At 39.8% G+C, this 17,964-nt stretch overlaps 2 protein-coding genes across 3 annotated transcripts in view; one reads left to right on the top strand and one right to left on the bottom strand.

Annotated features, from left to right (window-relative positions):
* ZSWIM8 (zinc finger SWIM-type containing 8) overlaps nt 1–5,729 on the top strand; it is a 153,982-nt gene extending 148,253 nt beyond the window's left edge. For both annotated transcript variants that reach the window (XM_089680183.1, XM_089680182.1), the window contains one exon: nt 4,698–5,729. In XM_089680183.1, coding sequence (XP_089536309.1) covers nt 4,698–4,901 — 204 coding nt within the window. In that variant the 3' untranslated portion in view covers nt 4,902–5,729. The remainder of the gene's footprint in view (nt 1–4,697) is intronic.
* Nucleotides 5,730–7,271: 1,542 nt separating this feature from the next.
* The window catches only part of NDST2 (N-deacetylase and N-sulfotransferase 2), a 231,537-nt gene continuing 220,844 nt past the window's right edge, over nt 7,272–17,964 (bottom strand). The window contains exons 14-15 of the mRNA XM_089680185.1: nt 10,755–10,857; nt 7,272–9,412 (exon numbers count right to left, since the gene is read on the bottom strand). Of these exons, the coding sequence (XP_089536311.1) occupies nt 9,287–9,412; nt 10,755–10,857 (229 nt within the window). The 3' untranslated portion in view covers nt 7,272–9,286. The remainder of the gene's footprint in view (nt 9,413–10,754; nt 10,858–17,964) is intronic.

The raw sequence follows: 17,964 nt of genomic DNA, 5'->3' as shown, positions 1-17,964 counted from the left end.
ATGAAACATCAGCTTTAAAAAACAACACCAGGGAAAATACTTACAATGGATGAAAAGTGTCCTGTGTATCTCCCTCCCTCCTTCCATTCATAGAAGCTGTACTTTTGGTTTCCACAATGAAAAGCTCTCTTATGAATAGAGGAGGCAGGATCATTCATTCATCTGCCTATCCTTCATTTATAGAGCCATTTTCATTGTGGGGACCCAATAGTGCAGCTTCTATGATTTGATGCCAGGAGTGGAAAGGGAGGGCATAGTCTGCACTTTTGACTAATACATGTTACAGCTGCTTATATGAAACCATGCAGCACTGGATAATCACAGCTTAGGGGGGTATCTGGTAGCTGAGGACTTCAGATGTCTGCTTAACACAGCAGCCACCAGTACATGGGACACACTTCATCCATTGGAAATACCATCCCTGGTGTTGGCTATGGTTTTTTATTTTTTTTTTTATTTTAAACTTGACCAAACCTCAGCTTTAAAGGCAAAGTTCACCTTTTCTTTCTCTCAATGCCAACTTCCCAATGTATCATTATACTATTAATGTACCTCTGTTGCAGGAAAGAAAACTTTTTTTTTCTATGTTCTAGGTCAAGTGTTACCTCAGCCTCTGCTTTCTTCTATAGAAAATGTCTCCATGTTATATGTCTTATAGAAAGTGAAAACTGTTAGTAGTGTGAGGTAGTACTTCAGCAGATGACCTCATTACATGCTGCACCTACCCACACCTTCCAGGAGATTGCTCCTGCCCATTTCTGTAGTTTCATGCTTCTCCAATACAGGCAATGTCAGTGAACACTTTTCTTCCTCGATATGTAGCCAGTGTCTTCCTCTGTTCTTTGATGGATTTGTACCTTACCTTCTATCTGCATAGGTTGTTCATTTGGCAGAGTGATCAAATAACAGCCTGTGTGGATACAGCTGTGTTATTGAAAACTGAAGAAGATTGCAGTCTCCTTAGGTCTACCATCAACTATGTAGTGCAAGAGCCTGCATAATTGATAGATAGGTGTGTCCTTTTATTATATAGTTTAGGTAAATCTGGTGGTATTAACTGGGAGTTTCAACACCTTCAAAACATTTTTAGAAGTCTTCCTAAAGAAGGTTGAGGATAGAAAGCTGATTTGTTAGTTAAAAAAAAACACTTAGAGGCTAAAATGGATGGTGGAATGTCCTATTTCAACCTTATAAACTCTGCAGTTTGTAACAAAAATATATTATCACGGCAAGTGCTCTGCTTATAGAGCACTGGTTTGGTGTTGGTGGTCATGAATAATGCCCATTGAGCACTCCATTCCGATGTCTTCATTGAACTCATTCTGGCTATGGAACACACAGTGCTCTACAAAACCTGTACTGCCATTTGCCATCAGGCATTTCTATTTAGTCCCCACGCTGCAGCAGTTTCTATGCAGATGTTCAGCTCAGGAGATGACTAAACAACAAATATTTTAATGGGCTTTTTTTCCCTTCACAGCATGTTCATGTCTTCATTTCATGGGAAAGTAATCTGGTACATTTGTATACTGTTTGTTGCCAGAAACAACAATGGTGACCTTTGCTGTTTGTTTGTAAATTAGTTTTAACTATTTTACATGACTTGATGTCTCCATGGAAGAGGCAGATCAAGGTATTAAATGTTAATTCTGTTAGGGCACTTGTGTCAGTCTTGTTGTTTAACCATTTTATCTCCTATCCTCCCTATGGACAAAAACAATTTTCACGTTTCCGCTATGGGCTTGTTAATTTATAAAACACATACTCTTGTTTTGGATGCAAATTAGGCTTGCAACATTTATTATTGTCTGTGTAATACATGGACTAGAAATGTGAAAAATAGAATAAAAATTGTTTTTATTTTTAATGTAAGTTTGCACATTTTTATTGCAACACTATAAAGAACAAAAACAAAAAACACTTACCTTATTTTTTTTAACCTTTCATTTTTTTCATAAGTGGAATCATGGCTAAGAGTTTAAATTCAAATATATTTTATTTATGAATATGCAAGTTTTCTTTAAAGAACTTGTTAAGTCCCTCAGGGGGTCCCTGTGCATATACAGTGGGGATCGAAAGTTTGGGCACCCCAGCTAAACATTTGTATTAATGCGCATAAAGAAGCCAAGGAAAGATGGAAAAATCTCCAAAAGGCATCAAATTACAGATTAGACATTCTTATAATATGTCAACAAAAGTTAGATTTTATTTCCATCATTTACACTTTCAAAATAACCGAAAACAAAAAAATGGCGTCTGCAAAAGTTTGGGCACCCTGCGGAGTTAATAACTTGTACTGCCCCCTTTGGCAAGTATCACAGCTTGTAAACGCTTTTTGTAGCCAGCCAAGAATCTTTCAATTCTTGTTTGAGGTATCTTTGCCCATTCTTCCTTACAAAAGTCTTCCAGTTCTTTGAGATTTCTGGGCTGTCTGTCACGCACTGCTCTTTTAAGGTCTATCCATAGATTTTCAATTATGTTGAGGTCAGGAGATTGTGAAGGCCATGGCAAAACCTTCAGTTTTCACCTCTTGATGTAATCCACCGTGGATTTCGAGGTGTGTTTAGGATCATTATCCATTTTGTAGAAGCCATCCTCTCTTTAACTTCAGCTTTTTCACATATGGCATCAAGTTACCATCCAAAATTTGCTGAAATTTTATTGAATCCATTTTTCCTTCTACTCGTGAGATGTTCCCTGTGCCACTGGCTGCAACACAACCCCAAAGCATGATTGATCCAACCCCATGCTTAACAGTTGGACAGAGGTTCTTTTCATTAAATTCTGTGCCCCTTCTTCTCCAAACGTACCTTTGCTCATTCCAGCCAAAAAGTTCAATTTTAACCTCATCGGTCCACAGAACTTGTTTCCAAAATGCATCAGGCTATATGTTCATTTGCAAAGTTCAAACGATGATTTTTGTGGTGAGGACGTAGAAGAGGTTTTCTTCTGATGACTCTTCCATGAAGACCATATTTGTACAAGTATCTCTTTATAGTGGAATAGTGTACCACAACTCCAGTGTCTGCCAGATCTTTCTGGAGGGATCGTGCAGTCAAACGTGGGTTTTGAATTGTTTTTCTCACAATCCTGCGAGCTGTACTGTCTATTTTTCTTGGTCTTCCAGATCTTGCTTTAACTTCCACTGTTCCTGATGACTGCCATTTCTTAATTACATTCCGAACAGAGGATATTGACATCTGAAAACGCTTTGCTATCTTCTTATAGCCTTCTCCAGCTTTGTGAGCGTCAACTATTTTCAGTTTCAGTTTTCTAGACAACTGCTTAGAAGAACCCATGGTGTTGATTGTTGGGGCAAGGTCAGATGAGTCTGGGCATCTAAAACCTTTGAGATTGACATAACCTGGTCTTCCCAGACGATGATTGAGAACAATCCATGACACTGGCAGGTCTCAGCTGGGCAAAGGGGGCAGTGCATGCTATAAATTCTGCAGGGTGCCCAAACTTTTGCAGACGCCATTTTTTGTTTTCTGTTATTTTGAAAGTGTAAATGATGGAAATAAAATCTAACTTTTGTTGGCATATTATAAGAATGTCTAATTTGATGCCTTTTGGAGATTTTTCCATCTTTCCTTGGCTTCTTTATGCACATTAATACAAATGTTTAGCTGGGGTGCCCAAACTTTCAATCCCCACTGTATCTCTTGCTCCTCTCAAAAATACAAGCAGCGGCAGTTAAGTTAAATGCATCTTTTGTTGTTGCTGGCAGGAAGCTCCTCCCCTATCCCAGAAGTCTAAAACTATGGATGTTCCCCACAGGGGGTGTTATATCCACCACTGACACCTGCCGTTTCTTCCTATCTCTCCTGTTTAGCACAGAATGCAGCCTGCTATTTGGGGGAACAGCGAGATTGGAAAGTGTCACCTTGTGTTGTGGATGATTGTATGAGATGACAACAGTACAAGCTAGGTACTAAATTAGGCTGTCTCTGGCTACAGTAGGACCTGGCTTGTGCTGTTGTCAGCTTGTGCTTTTGTGAATAAGCACTCATCTCCAATCATTTAAAGCTAACACTTTGTTTCCCTTTGTTAATATGGAAGTAAACAGAGAGTGGAAACTCCCACTGGACACTTGAATATATAGGTAAAGCGTACCTGAAAGGTACCAGTAATATCTCCTAAATATGCACCATTTAGGAGATATTCAGTGTCCCTGCAGCTGATGACACCGGTGCATGCTCTCTGAAGGAACAGCATGAGTATGCCATTCCTTCAGAGGAAAGTTGGCTATGAACATTTGGTGGGGCTACCTTAAAATTAAACTCATTTTGTCCCACCTTGCCAAAGCACAGGTTCACTTTAACACTGGAGTAGATCATAAAAATATGATGGGAAGAGCCTTGCTTGGTTCTAGAAGGGGCTGTGTAGATTCAGCCATTCATATGCTTACTATGTACATCCAAAAGATCTGTCTGTGTAATCACAACCATTAAAAGATAAGGAGGGCCAGGTGCTGAGAATTATGTTAAAAAAAATTAATGTTCTATACAATAATTGCCAGGTTATGCTTGCAGCTCCTCATAGAGTTGCAGTTTCCTGGGTTCAGCATCAAAAGAGAGTATCACGACATGAACTATCTGGAGCAGTGAGGAATAAGAGCTACATTTTGGTTATTGAAAATTCATTTTAGAAGTTGATTTTTCTGCATAACCAAAGTAATGATTCTGTTTTTTCAGTACATCCACCATCGTTTAATACATCTTACCCCAGCGGACTATGACGACTTTGTAAATGCCATCCGCAGCGCAAGGAGTGCATTCTGTCTCACCCCCTTGGGAGCCATGCAGTTCAATGACATTCTACAGAATCTGAAGAGGGGCAAACAAACCAAGGAGTTGTGGCAAAGGGTATCATTGGAAATGGCCACCTATTCACCTTGACGCCACCAGCAATGTGCAGAAACCGTGGTCATTTTATTGTTGGCAAAAGGCCTTCAAAGCAAGTAGCATAATTAACAGCTTCCACATCAAGGAGTGTAGCACTGTATTTACTGGTCAAGCATTAATATCTCATTGATGGTTACTTGGTGCCCGTGAGACAAAGGAGTCAGCGCCTGGCTATTGTACAGCGAGAAAAACTGGTAGGGTTGCAGCTATACGAACTCTTTGTACAAGGTTGGAATTTTTTTTAATTATATAAATATATATAAATATACTTTTTATTTTAGTTAATACAATCACAGGTTTACTGTGTCATTCCTTATATTACAGAACACTTGTTGATGTATATGCCTCACTTCCTATGTTGGCTTTGGTGATATTGGCTGGGTCTTTGTTCAATCTGCTAACTGTTCCTTAAGTTACTTAGGGTTCATTTGCTGTGGGGTGCATGTTTGTCTAGTCCCATCTCGGGCTAAAATATTTATTTTGATTTTTTTTTGTGTTTGGCACTTGCTCTGGCATTGGGCCCATATTACAGTTTTGAAGTTTGATTCCTTTACAGAAAAAGGGTTAAATTCCCTTTCTCCTAGCCAATATTCTCAGAGCATTTCTATGGGGGCTTATTCCTTACTCTGTCAGAGAACTGGTGTCTGTTTTACTACCAGCCAAAACTGCTCAGAAGTCTTTTACCAACAGGGATTTTCAAGTTTCATTATGTATGTCCACTTGAAAGCAGAGTATTTGTCCTTTTTGTTTTTTTTTTTCCTGTTAGATTAATGCTTTTGTGTCTTATTTTTGTTTCCTAATTAAAAGAGAAACAATTCTTTACATTAAGTTTCCTTTGTCTGATTGTTCTAATGACATTTACAATGGTAATGTAATGTGATGCTGTTGTGGCTTACCAAATGGTAAGAGATTGACTACAGTTCCCTGTGCCCAGGCTGGGTTATTGCCATAAATAGAATCTCGGCAGGGTGAGCAGAGACTGGCTGAGATTTGAACCATGCATGGGGCAGGCTTGATGTACCCAAGTTGTTCAATCAATCAACTTGGGTACAACCAGCCTGACAGATTTTACATGTGATTGTTGCTAGCACCTATAATAGCCACTAGAAACAATCACTGTGTTCTCCTGGCAGTAGAACATAATGGTTCTAGGAGAGGAATTTCCCTGTCAATACAGACTCTGTTGATAGGGTAATCAAGCAATTGCAGGAAAGGTGCTTAGTAAAGTTTTTACACAAAGATATGCTGCAGAAAAGGAAGGCAGGAATGATATATTCCATTATGTTTTTTGTAGGTTATAAAACTTTCCCTGAAAGAAACAAGGCAGTTGCCATTGCGAACATCTTTCTGAAAATGCTAGTTAGCTGGCAGTTCACTAACCTGAAAAGAAGTCATGCAGATCAATATTACGCCAACTCTCCAGTTTTCATACTTTACATTACATAATGCTTACCCTCATCTTTTTTTCCCCGGGTCAGCAACTTAGAACTGCAAAGCTCACCCCTTACAATAATCCACTGTGCATGTTCTGAATGAATGCAAAGCACTTGGGTGAGGTGGAAAGGCAGGGCAGCAATGTCTTGATATCCAAAATTTGTGGCTTCCTGATATGCATTGCTTGTCAAAGTGTCAAACAGCCAGGCAACATTTTAGGGTCTGCAATGTGAGTTCCCATGTTTCTTACATGACAGGTCCCTTTATTAACATTGTGCAAAGAGCAGTGCAGTATAAAACCCATAGCAGCAAATAAAAAAACAATTTTTGGCAGAAGTGGCTGCTCTGATTTGTGATCACTGTGTTTAAAGTAACCTAATAGAAACATATTACAAAGAGCATAGTAGTGGTAGCTTGGCCCAAAAGTGTCCATACATAGGAAAAAGTACCAGTCATAAGGAAAAGATTGGAAGCATGGATCATGTAAAGGAACACATTTGATATACAATTACTTGCATAACATATCATGGAAATTTTGTATGAATATTTTGTAAATAAAGGTACATTGAGCTACAGTTTCCCTTTTTCCTATGTATGGTGACTTTCAGTATACCCTGTATACTGAGGCAATGAGTCATGCATAAACAAAATGTACTTGAAGAAATCCTGAATTTTTAGTTTTTACATCCTCACACAACTCTATGGAGATGCATATAAAAATATTAAGACAAAGGTAACCAGATGCCTGCTTTATAGCCCATTCAGGTCAATGGTGAGTGCAGTCTGTAATTCACAAGTCACACCAAGCTCTTGTCTGCTGAATGTGTTATTACAGAGGTGAATGGCCCAGTGCTTTGGCAGGTATCACAATGTGTACGCAAGTCCCAACCTCTAGAATCATAAGTTGTGAAAATGACAACAGGAAGACAATTTAGTGAATCCACAAATGCTACTTCTAGCTTTTATTTAGACGTGTTCAGCTGCGAGAGCCAAAAATTTCTCCATTATCATCATTCAATGTGAATGACACAATACATGAGGGTTCAGTGCAGTAGGGGGACAGAGGGCTTGTTGACGAAATATACCACATGTATCTTTTTTCCTTGTGTGTAAGCTTTTGGTTGCACAATTTGTAACCCCCTGAAAAAAAGGTACATGGCATAAAATGCTATATTGCATACTATTTACATTTCAACATACAAGAGTAAATGGACCATTTTACAAAATACACAATACCTACAGCTTAACTTAAAAAGCTTGTGGAAAATGCCCCATCTGCTCTCCCTCCCCTCACAGTCTGTTAAGACAACATGTTTTGTAGAGCGGCACCCTAAAACACATTGCTGTGGAATGAGTTAAAAACCATCTGAAAAGAAAAGGTTAAGTACTAAAACCATGCTAAAGTTTCCTTTTCATTTGGGATCACCCCCCCAGATTAAAAGACACATTGGTGTGTCTGCTCCACATTTCATTACTCTTCTGTCGTGGAAGCCATACCCAAGCTAATTAATGTCTGACTACATGGAATGTTGGCTGTCCAAAAGAACTTTGACCTGTGTCACCCTTCAGTATAATTGAGAAAATATTGGATGAAAGTTAGGAACATACAGCCCTCCAGTGTTCAACTTCTACAAGAGTTCTCAGCAGCCAGGGAAACGCAGTGTTACACAAGAGGGGTCAAACCCCACTGCTTGTTGGAACCTGTGTTACCCGAGGCAAAAGGGGATTGGTGGGGTTTAGTACCTTAAAGAAAGCCTTGCTTACTGGAGGCTATTATATCCAGTGCAGGAGGTCATTGTGGTAATCACTGATACACACAGTGACATCTCCACACTGGAACTGCTCCCAGTGGGTTAGATGATGGTGGCAGCCTACAGAACTGGGTCTTGCTTGACCCAAGTAAAGGTTCCCTTTAAAATGGGCCTAAACTATAATTGTAAACAATGCACAGTCCATTGACAGGCCCCCCAACAGATTGAGCAAAAAATCTTACATGGTGGAGATAAATATGAACCTGGTTTCCCAGGACTTCCTGGTCAGAAGTTCATGAAGTAAATACTGTAATCCAGAGACTTTATACTAACAGAAATCCTTGCAAAACTAAAATATCAATTCAAATATAAATCCAACTGACAGTAAGGTGATTTCCACATAATTCATGTTTTGCTCTTGTTTGATCTGGTGGACAATAGCCAGGGTCAGTGTCACATCTTCTATCACAAAGAGCAGTGCTTTGGCCCATGAGATCTCTCACAACACTTCAATACACCAAGATTATTCTGGTTTACATTCAACAAACCCTATGCAGAAGGGAATACCATGATTATACAGGAAAGCATGATTGTTAACTCCATTTTTCAAGAAATCTTTCTAAAATCCCACTATCCTCTGAGGCTAGAAGTGTAAAACACTGCCTTGACTTTGTTGGCCTGTGAGGAAATGATCCCAGACCTTTTCATAAAACACATGAAAAATTCCAGTGCCAAAATAGTCTCAATTGCCACAGCTTGAGTCACCTTGCAGCTAGAAGAACCCACAGTGGATGTAGCTTCTCCTGGTTGTAAAGGCATACATGTTCCAGAGGAGGGGTATCCATGAACAGGATAGCAGATCACATGCCCCATAAATTCATGACTGGCCTTCCTCTGTGCTCCGAGTAGGCAGTTTTATTTGTGCGATTCTGGTACCATGATACTGTGTAACAAATGGTTAACACTTTCCCACAAGAGGTGCATTTGTAGTCACTGAAGACCCCTTTATCCAGTCCCAGGAGGCCCAGTCATGGTCACATGGTGATGTTCATCATTGCAGCACCGGATGTACACATTCCACAGCAACGAGAACTTCTGTCTGTGTGCTCCCAGAAGGAACGATGAACAGTCCTAGTAGTGCTGATAATCACCAGAGACGAGAAATGGTCACTCCCTCCCACCTGGAGGCCAACTTCAACTCCTGCTGGAATTCTGGAGCTCCTCCCGCAGCCAGGTTGGCAGAGGTTGTCCCAATCGATTCAGCAGCTTAGACAGTTCAATGTTGTTCTCCCGGTAAAAGTCTACAAGGTAGCTCCGTGTCTGTGGAAAGAGCCGCAGATTTCTTGTTAGACCTCAATGTGCATTATACATGTGATAGTCACATACAGGTCTATACAATTTTCTTTTCTACATCACCAAGCAAACATAAGTATACAAAATGAAACACACAGGAGTGTAAGTGGTGCTGACTAAACAGTCGCTCGTGTCACCATCTTCTAGTACAAGATAGAAAACATCAGATTAAAGTTACTCTATTTTCCTTGAGCCTAGACATCCTCCAAGTTACAAACTAGGCCAGGGATACAGATACAGGACTGCATCGTCACTGACACCAAATAACATTAACCATACACAGGAGATGGTTGCCCAAGCCAGTCTTGAATGAGGTCGTTGTAATCGCCATCATCTATCAGGTAAACAGTGGTCACACAGGTTTACAACACTGATAACTGCTGCTTTCTCCCTCCCATGGGCTAAATGTGAACACCAGACAGAGCAGAGTGTATGCACTTGCCAGCATGACACAGATCATGCCTCCATGTTTCCCCTCTCTTTTTATATCTATAGAAGTCTTACAAAGTTTATATCCCAGTAGGTCATACCTGACCTCTAAAAGGTATATTGGTAGAGGATTTATTGTGTGCTACTGCTAACCTGCATATGTAATGTGCATATAGGCTGCTCAAGTACATAGATATTTACATACGTCAGCCATAACATTATGACCACTGACAGGTAAAGTAAATAACATTGATTATCTCATGACAATAGCCCTTGAAAGTGGGTTGTATATATTAGAAAGCATGTGAACTGGCGGTCTCTAAAGTCAATGTGTTGAAAGCAGAAAAAAGTGGCCAAGCGTAAGGATTTGACAAGGGCTAAATTGCAATGGCTAGGCGACTGGATCAGAGCAACTCCAAAACTGCAGTTTTTGTGGGATGTTCCCAGTCTGCAGTGGTGAGGACCAACCAAAAGTGGTCCAATGAAGGAAAACCAGCAAACCAGTGAAAGGGTCATGGGTGGCCAAGGCTCACCGATACATGTGGGGAGAAAAGGCTGGACCATATCGTCTGATCCAATAGATGAGCTACTGTAGGTCAAATTGCTGCTTCTGACAGAAAGGTGTTACACAGTGCATCACAGTTTGTTGCATATAGGGCTGCGTAACCAGATAGACCAGTCAGGGTGCCAAAGCTGATTGAGGGAATTTAGTTCTGCTTGAAGGACAGTCCATGTTTATTTCTAGAAACCAATCAGATTCTCTCCAACCTGCTGCAAATCACAGGAAATTGGGAAGCTGAAAGGTTAATCTGAGGCACATAGAGCCTGTTCTTCAGTCTACCAGCAATTGATACAGGGCCACAAATGCCAAAGGACATACCGAAGGTTCCATGTCAGGGTATTTTCGGCCTTTGCTTTTCCCAAGGCATTTTGTTTTTCCATTTTCAGCCACTTGACACCAAAATCCTTTAGATTCTTCATACCTATAAATATACATTAAAAATGTGTTAAATGTGTATCAAAATATTCTGCAGAACAATGGAGCTCTGACGTTGGCTCATCAATCCTTCATATTCATATGCCTGAAAATGTTGCATCTGATAAGCCTGGTACAATTATAAGAGCACAGAGATCTGCAGACAAGCCGCTAAATGCACAATAAACGCACACAGGTCTCCTGCCTATCCTGCCAAATGATTTCTAATTCTGTCACTCCATCTTGTGGTATACACACATGCTACACCGCATAGCCAGCCAAGTGACACACACACTTCTTGGCTCAGCAAAGCCGTTCCTGTGTAACCTTTGTACCTCCAACCTGCCCACTGAGTAATGGATCACTATTAGTGCCGGGTCACACTGCTGCAAATCTGATGTGGTATCACAGTGCCATTTCTGCTGTGACAGGTGTGAACTGAATGTGATTTCTGAGGGGACTGGGCATAGCAGGAGATGAAATTCGCATCACTCACACAAGACCCTTTTTTTCAAGCGCATACAGTTGTGGCCAAAATTATTCAACCCCCACTGAAATTGAGTGTTTTGGCCAGTTTGACATTGCTTTTGATCATTCAGTCATCTTGCTTACATTTACATTAAAGAGGCACTTGTAGGTCAGACAAATATAACATAACAGTTATAATGAAATAACCACAAATGTCTTTTCTGTGCTCACAGCATTATCAGTTTTATTCAACCCCCAAGTGACATTCAATCTTAGTACTTAGTACAGCATCCTTTTACAGTTATAACAGCTTTTAAACGTGAAGCATAGCTTGACACAAGTGTCTTGCAGCGATCTACGGGTATCTTCGCCCATTCTTCATGGGCAAAGGCCTCCAGTTCAGTCACATTCTTAGGCTTGCGCACTGCAACTGCTTTCTTTAAGTCCCACCAGAGGTTCTCAATCGGATTTAAGTCTGGTGACTGCGATGGCCACTCCAAAATGTTCCAGCCTTTCCTCTGCAACCATGCTCTAGTGGACTTGGAGGTATGCTTGGGATCATTGTCCTGTTGAAAGGTCCAACGTCTCCCAAGCCTCAGGTGTGTGACGGACTGCATCACGTTTCCATCCAATATCTCCTGGTACTGAAGAGAATTCATGGTACCTTGCACACGCTGAAGCTTCCCTGTACCTGCAGAAGCAAAACAGCCCCAAAGCATGATTGACCCTCCACCATGCTTCACAGTAGGCAAGGTGTTCTTTTCATCATAGGCCTTGTTCTTCCTCCTCCAAACATAGCGTTGATCCATGGGCCCAAACAGTTCTAATTTTGTTTCATCAGTCCACAGAACACTATCCCACAACTTTTGTGGTTTGTCCACATGGCTTTTGGCATACTGCAGTCGACTCTTCTTATTCTTTGGAGACAGCAAGGGGGTACGCCTGGGAGTTCTGGCACGGAGGCCTTCATTACGCAGTGTGCGTCTTATTGTCTGGGCTGAAACTTCTGTACCCACATCTGACAAATCTTTTCTCAGTTCCTCAGCAGTCACACGGGGACTTCTCTCCACTCTACGCTTCAGGTAGCGCACAGCAGTCGAAGTCAGCATCTTCTTTCTGCCACGACCAGGTAGCGTTTCAACAGTGCCCTTTGCCTTGAATTTGCGAATGATGCTTCCTAAGGTGTCTCTTGGTATGTTTAACATCTTTGCAATCTTCTTATAGCCATTGCCCTTCCTGTGAAGAGAAATCACCTCTTCTCTTGTCTTCCTGGACCATTCTCTTGCCTTCACCATGTTTGTAACCACACCAGTAAATGTCTAGAAGGAGCTGAGTATCACAGTCATTTTAAAGCTGCCTAATTGGTGCTTATTATGCTTGATTGCTGCTCGGTGACATCCACAGGTGTTTTCAATACCTGATGGAAAGCACCTGTATGAACCTCTGTTCTTCAGAGTGGTAGTCTTTAAGGGGTTGAATAATTGTGGCAATGAAGAAACCACATAAGAACCATTTACTACTGTATTACATAAACAATTGATGTCATTTTAGTTGCATTTGGGTAGTTACAACGTCCTTGTAGGATTTGATTCTGAATACAATTCCAAATGTACACTATAGTCCCTAAACCCCTTTACAGCATTGGGGGTTGAATAATTTTGGCCACAACTGTATATGTGAACAGGTCTCATTGGACATGATGCTTTTTGACATTACATGCAAATCTATGCTTATCTGAACGCATCTGATCCACATAAACCACTCAGATGGGAAGTGATCCAGAAGTGGTACTAAGATCTTTGTAAAAGATATACAAATCTTAGGAACAGCTGACTAAAACCACAAATCCTCTAGCAGGCAATGCACTGAGTAAAATCATTTGTGTGGACCGTTTGCCTGGAGTCACAGCAACACAGCAGCATCATCTCCTGAGTCTGTCCTACATCGCATGGACTGTAAGTGGTATCATGGCACCAACACATTTCAGGGACTCTGGTACACTGAATATATCCCTTTGCATGAAAACCTCACATTGACAGGGAAACAGATTCTCAGCTTGCTGTCATTGTATGGTGTCATCACAAGCAGTAGAAGAAACATGGGCATAGAGAGCAGTGCCTGCTAAGCCTTTCCACACATCACAATCTGCTTTAGATTTAACCACTTGCCCTCCTGAGGATTTACCCCCCTTCCTGACCAGGCCATTTTTTGCGATACGACGCTGCGTTATTTTAACTGACAATTGCATGGTCATGCAACGCTGCACCCAAATGGAATTTATGTCCTTTGTTTCCACCACAAATAGAACTTTCTTTTGGTGGTATTTGATCGTCTGTGCAGTTTTTAGTTTTTGCTCTATAAATAAAAAAAATTGAAAATTTTGAGAGAAAAAAAATAGTATTTTTGACTTTTTGCTATTAAACATGTCCAGTAAAAAAAAAATGTAAAAATCAAATTTCATCATAAACGTAGGACAAAATGTATTCTCCGACATGTCTTTGCTAAGAAAAAAAATAAATCCCAATACGTGTAAATTAATTGGTTTATGTGAAAGTTATAGCATTTACAAATGGTGGTATAGATACTGGAATTTAAAGAAAACATTATTTATTTTTGCTAGTAATGGCGGTGATCAGCGGCTTATAGCGGGACTGCGGCGGGCATTCTAACACTGGTGAGAACTGACTTGGTGTCACTGACATCCCCAGTGACACCAATACAGTGATCAGTGCTAATAAAAAGCCCTGACACTGCACTAATGGCACTGAGCATGAAGGGGTTAACATCTGGGGCGATCAAAGGGTTAACTGTGCGCGGTTTCACTATGGGGCTGAGTGCACGCTTCACTGTAAGTATACTGCATTGTATGGCTCTGAGCAATGTGCAGGAGCTGACAGGAGAGAGATCTGTTGTTTGTTTACATACAGGTCTCTCCCCCGTCAGAGATACTTGGTATTACTGGGTGTCGGCAAGGACCCGGTGACTGACAGCCGAGCCCGTGAATTGCGGCATTGGTAGAGCACGCACGCCCCCTAGCCAGAACTGCAAAATCACGTATATATACACACACATGTGAATTTGTGCACCCATACCACCCTGTAGCAGTATTTCTGCTATACAGTGGCACAAAACTGAAATGTGAATGCCTACCTAAATAATCCAACGTATTTGCAATCAGATAATGTGCACTACATGGAGGGGGGAACAAAAAAATAAACTTTACAATCAAATTGTAATTTATGGCCAAAGCAGCAGAACAGCCTTTCTGAACTATGGCTCCTTTCCTTTAGAGGGATGCTAGGGTTTCCTTGAGCAATAAAAGTGAATTTTGACTCCTGTAAATTCCATATCTTGGAGTACATATATTACACAGGCGTGATAACCACAGACCCTGGGTTCTAGCTCGGCACCTTCAGGTGATTGGACACTAGCAAAGCTTTCGAGGACATTGTACTTGGGCATCCCCTTATACCCTTACTCTGCATTGCTTGTTTAAAAAAAAAAAAAAAAAAAAAAGATAACTCAGCGAACAGTGCAACACAAAAACAGAGGGAAGGTGTCCAGTGTCCTGCACTCCATGATGTGGGATTTACAGGTAAGTCAAAATTCCTTTGACCAGCTCCCAAGGTTTAACTGAGGGTGCATCAATCCAGAAGCACAGCCTCTACTGTTGTAGAAGACAGCGAAGTGTTAATGGAAGAGTTGTTTGAAGAATCCAAAGAAAAATAATAAACTAGTTACGCTACAAGTGATTTCTCCACAAGGCCCCATTCACATCTGAGCGATTTGTAGCTCGAAGCTCCATAATGCTTGAGGAGAAAAAAAATCAATTATTCTGAATGACGCTGTGACTCCATTCCAAGTCACGTAAAGCTAGGTTCTGGAGCTTATTTATCACTCAAATAGGGCAGATTTGCACATTTTGAGAATTTTTAATTCCATAGAAATGAATGGAAATGCATGATCTTCTGCTCAAATGGAAATAAAATAAAAAAAATTTATATATATATATATACACACACACACACACACACACACACACAAATAAGAATGAATATGCAATAAATAATTAATCCCCCCCCCCCCCCGATAAGATGTCTGCGCTGTGGCAAGATCTGTTAGTAGCTGATCTGTGTACCGGCCTGTTGGTACCATGTGACTGCTGTGACCACCCACAGCAGGTTTCATGACAATTGTGAACAATGGATGGCTTCCTTTTATGCCATCTATTGTATACAATTGTGTTGCTAGCTGTGATTAGTCACAGTGATCACATAGTACAGACTGGGCCAACCATAGCCCATCATTTTCATATGATTAGCTCTGGTCAATCACAGCTAATCACAACAAAACAAACTGAATGACTCGATTTCATTTAGTAAAATGTTTGGTTACAGCAATTAAATTCATTGCTATCAGCAATCATAATGTGTAAAAAAAAATACTGATCACTTCCCCGGAGTAGTACAATGTTTCTATGGTAACATTATATCGCCCTGGTCACAGTGTGTTATTAAAAAAAAAAAAAATGAAGAAAAAAAAAAAGAAATGTAATAAAAAGAAAAATGAAAAAAAAAAAAAATTTCCATACGGTCACCAGTGTCCATGATCATTGCCACACCAGTTATATGATGATGCTGTACTGAACTGGTGAAAGTATTAAAAAAAAAAACAAAAAAAACAAAAAAAACTGATTTTTTTTTTAAAACTTCGCTATTTCCCAAAAAAACAAAAACAAAAAAAACTTGCCATGCCTTTTACTAAATACCTGAGACTACTTTCCAAAAAGTGGCAATTTGGGAAATGTGTGTACTGTCCTGACATTTTTGAGCCTCGAGAAATGAGATCAGTACATCAGGATTGATCGATTTCCAGATATTCACCATAGTATTTGGACTTTTTAACTTTCCTACAGATTAAATGATATACACTGATTTTGGCTATTTTCACCAAAGAAATGTAGCAGTATTCATTTTGGCCTAAATTTATGTAGAATAATTGTTTCTCTTATAAAATTTTGCAAATAAAGAAAAACGTGTTTTTTTTTCAAAAATTTCGGTCCTTTTTGTATTTATTTAGCACAAAATTAAAAACCCAGTGGTAATTAAATAACACCAAAAAAAAACTCTAGTTGTGTGAATATTTATTTGGGTACAGTGTTGCATGACCGCGCAATTGTCAAAGTGTGACAGCGCTGAAAGCTGAAAATTGGCCTGGAGAAAAAGAGGGTAAAAGTGCCCTGTATTGAAGTGGTTAAATAACATATTAATATAATATAATCATTAATAAATAATAATAAACACCCAAACAGATAAATCATTTATGTTGTGATAGACTTAGGGTGTTTAACATTACTGTAATATTAATTTATTAAATTTTTTAAGGGTTAGGGGGTTAAGGTTAGGAGTTAATTATTATTACATATTAATCGTTTATTGTATTTACTTTACATTTATTATTGGCATTATTATTAGCACCCTAACAAAAATAAATAGTAAGACAAACTATTAACCCCAAACCCTAAATAAAATTGGATGGTAAATCTAAAAAAAACATATCAACAAATAACGCAACAGATGATTATTTTTCTCTCGTCTAATAAAAAAACTGCCAAAGCTCAAAAATACCTGAAAAACGCTGTATGAAAACATGCAAACATTGCATGAAAAATGCTCAAATTGGCTACACTTAAGTGTGAATGCAGCCTCAGGGAGGCGACGTCCATCATCTGAGGACACTTTTTAGCAATAACTATGGACTCTGAGTGGAGCCGGATTACAAGGGAAATGCCAAAGATGACAACCACTGTTACCAATGATCTTTTCAGCTACCTGTAAGGGGTTATTTTTCCAACTCAGCTGCATGACCACCAGTGTACTAGGGGCTCCTCTATTACTGCACTAACCATCCATGTGGGGGGGGGGGGTCACATTTTTTGTCCCAAAAAAAAGTGAAAGACCTATTCTATCTAAAGAGGGCTGACTCTTGATTTACCACCAACTTGGAGGGAGCACTACAATTGTCTCTGTTGTCTCTTTTCTGACCATTATTATGTTTGTTTTAAACACATTTACTAAACAAATATTGTCTTCTAGAGCAGCCCTGGGAGTTATATTATTCCAGATTTTATTTATTCTTCGATCTAAAAGGGTTTACGCTAATGTCTCGTGATCTATTGATATTATTAGCAAGGATGTAAAAGCTGAAAAAAGCTGCACCAGAGAGTGATGATTCTACCGTTACAGAACGACAAGTGAAAGAAGAGATTTGAAGGTCCTCATAGATACATTCTTTTATCTGGCTGTACATTATTGTACAAAGCTTCTACCAGAGGTTAGTCATTCTGGATTCATCAGATATCTGTGTGAGGGTATAGGCACTTTACTGATAACCAATGTCCTTTACTGGAGAGGACAACTCTTCTCTAGCAAGTGCCAGGGAGCAGAGGAAGAATTAAATCACTGTATGCAGCTTTCTTAAAGAGAACCGGAGCTGCAAACAATGAAAGCGATATTAAACTCAAAAACAAAAAATGTAAATATATTGCAGCTCAATAGTCCTCAACTGTGTTGGCTGCATTAGGTTTTTTCCCCCTTTATTTTCACCTGGTGATCTTGCTAGTAATACGCTTGCTATCTTAAGGTGT

The sequence above is a fragment of the Staurois parvus genome, unplaced genomic scaffold, assembly GCF_062004578.1.
Source record: "Staurois parvus isolate SC_StPar_1 unplaced genomic scaffold, SC_StPar_1.0 ptg000236l, whole genome shotgun sequence".
Taxonomy (NCBI): Eukaryota; Metazoa; Chordata; class Amphibia; order Anura; family Ranidae; genus Staurois; species Staurois parvus.
This window is presented reverse-complemented; position numbering and strand designations above follow the sequence as displayed.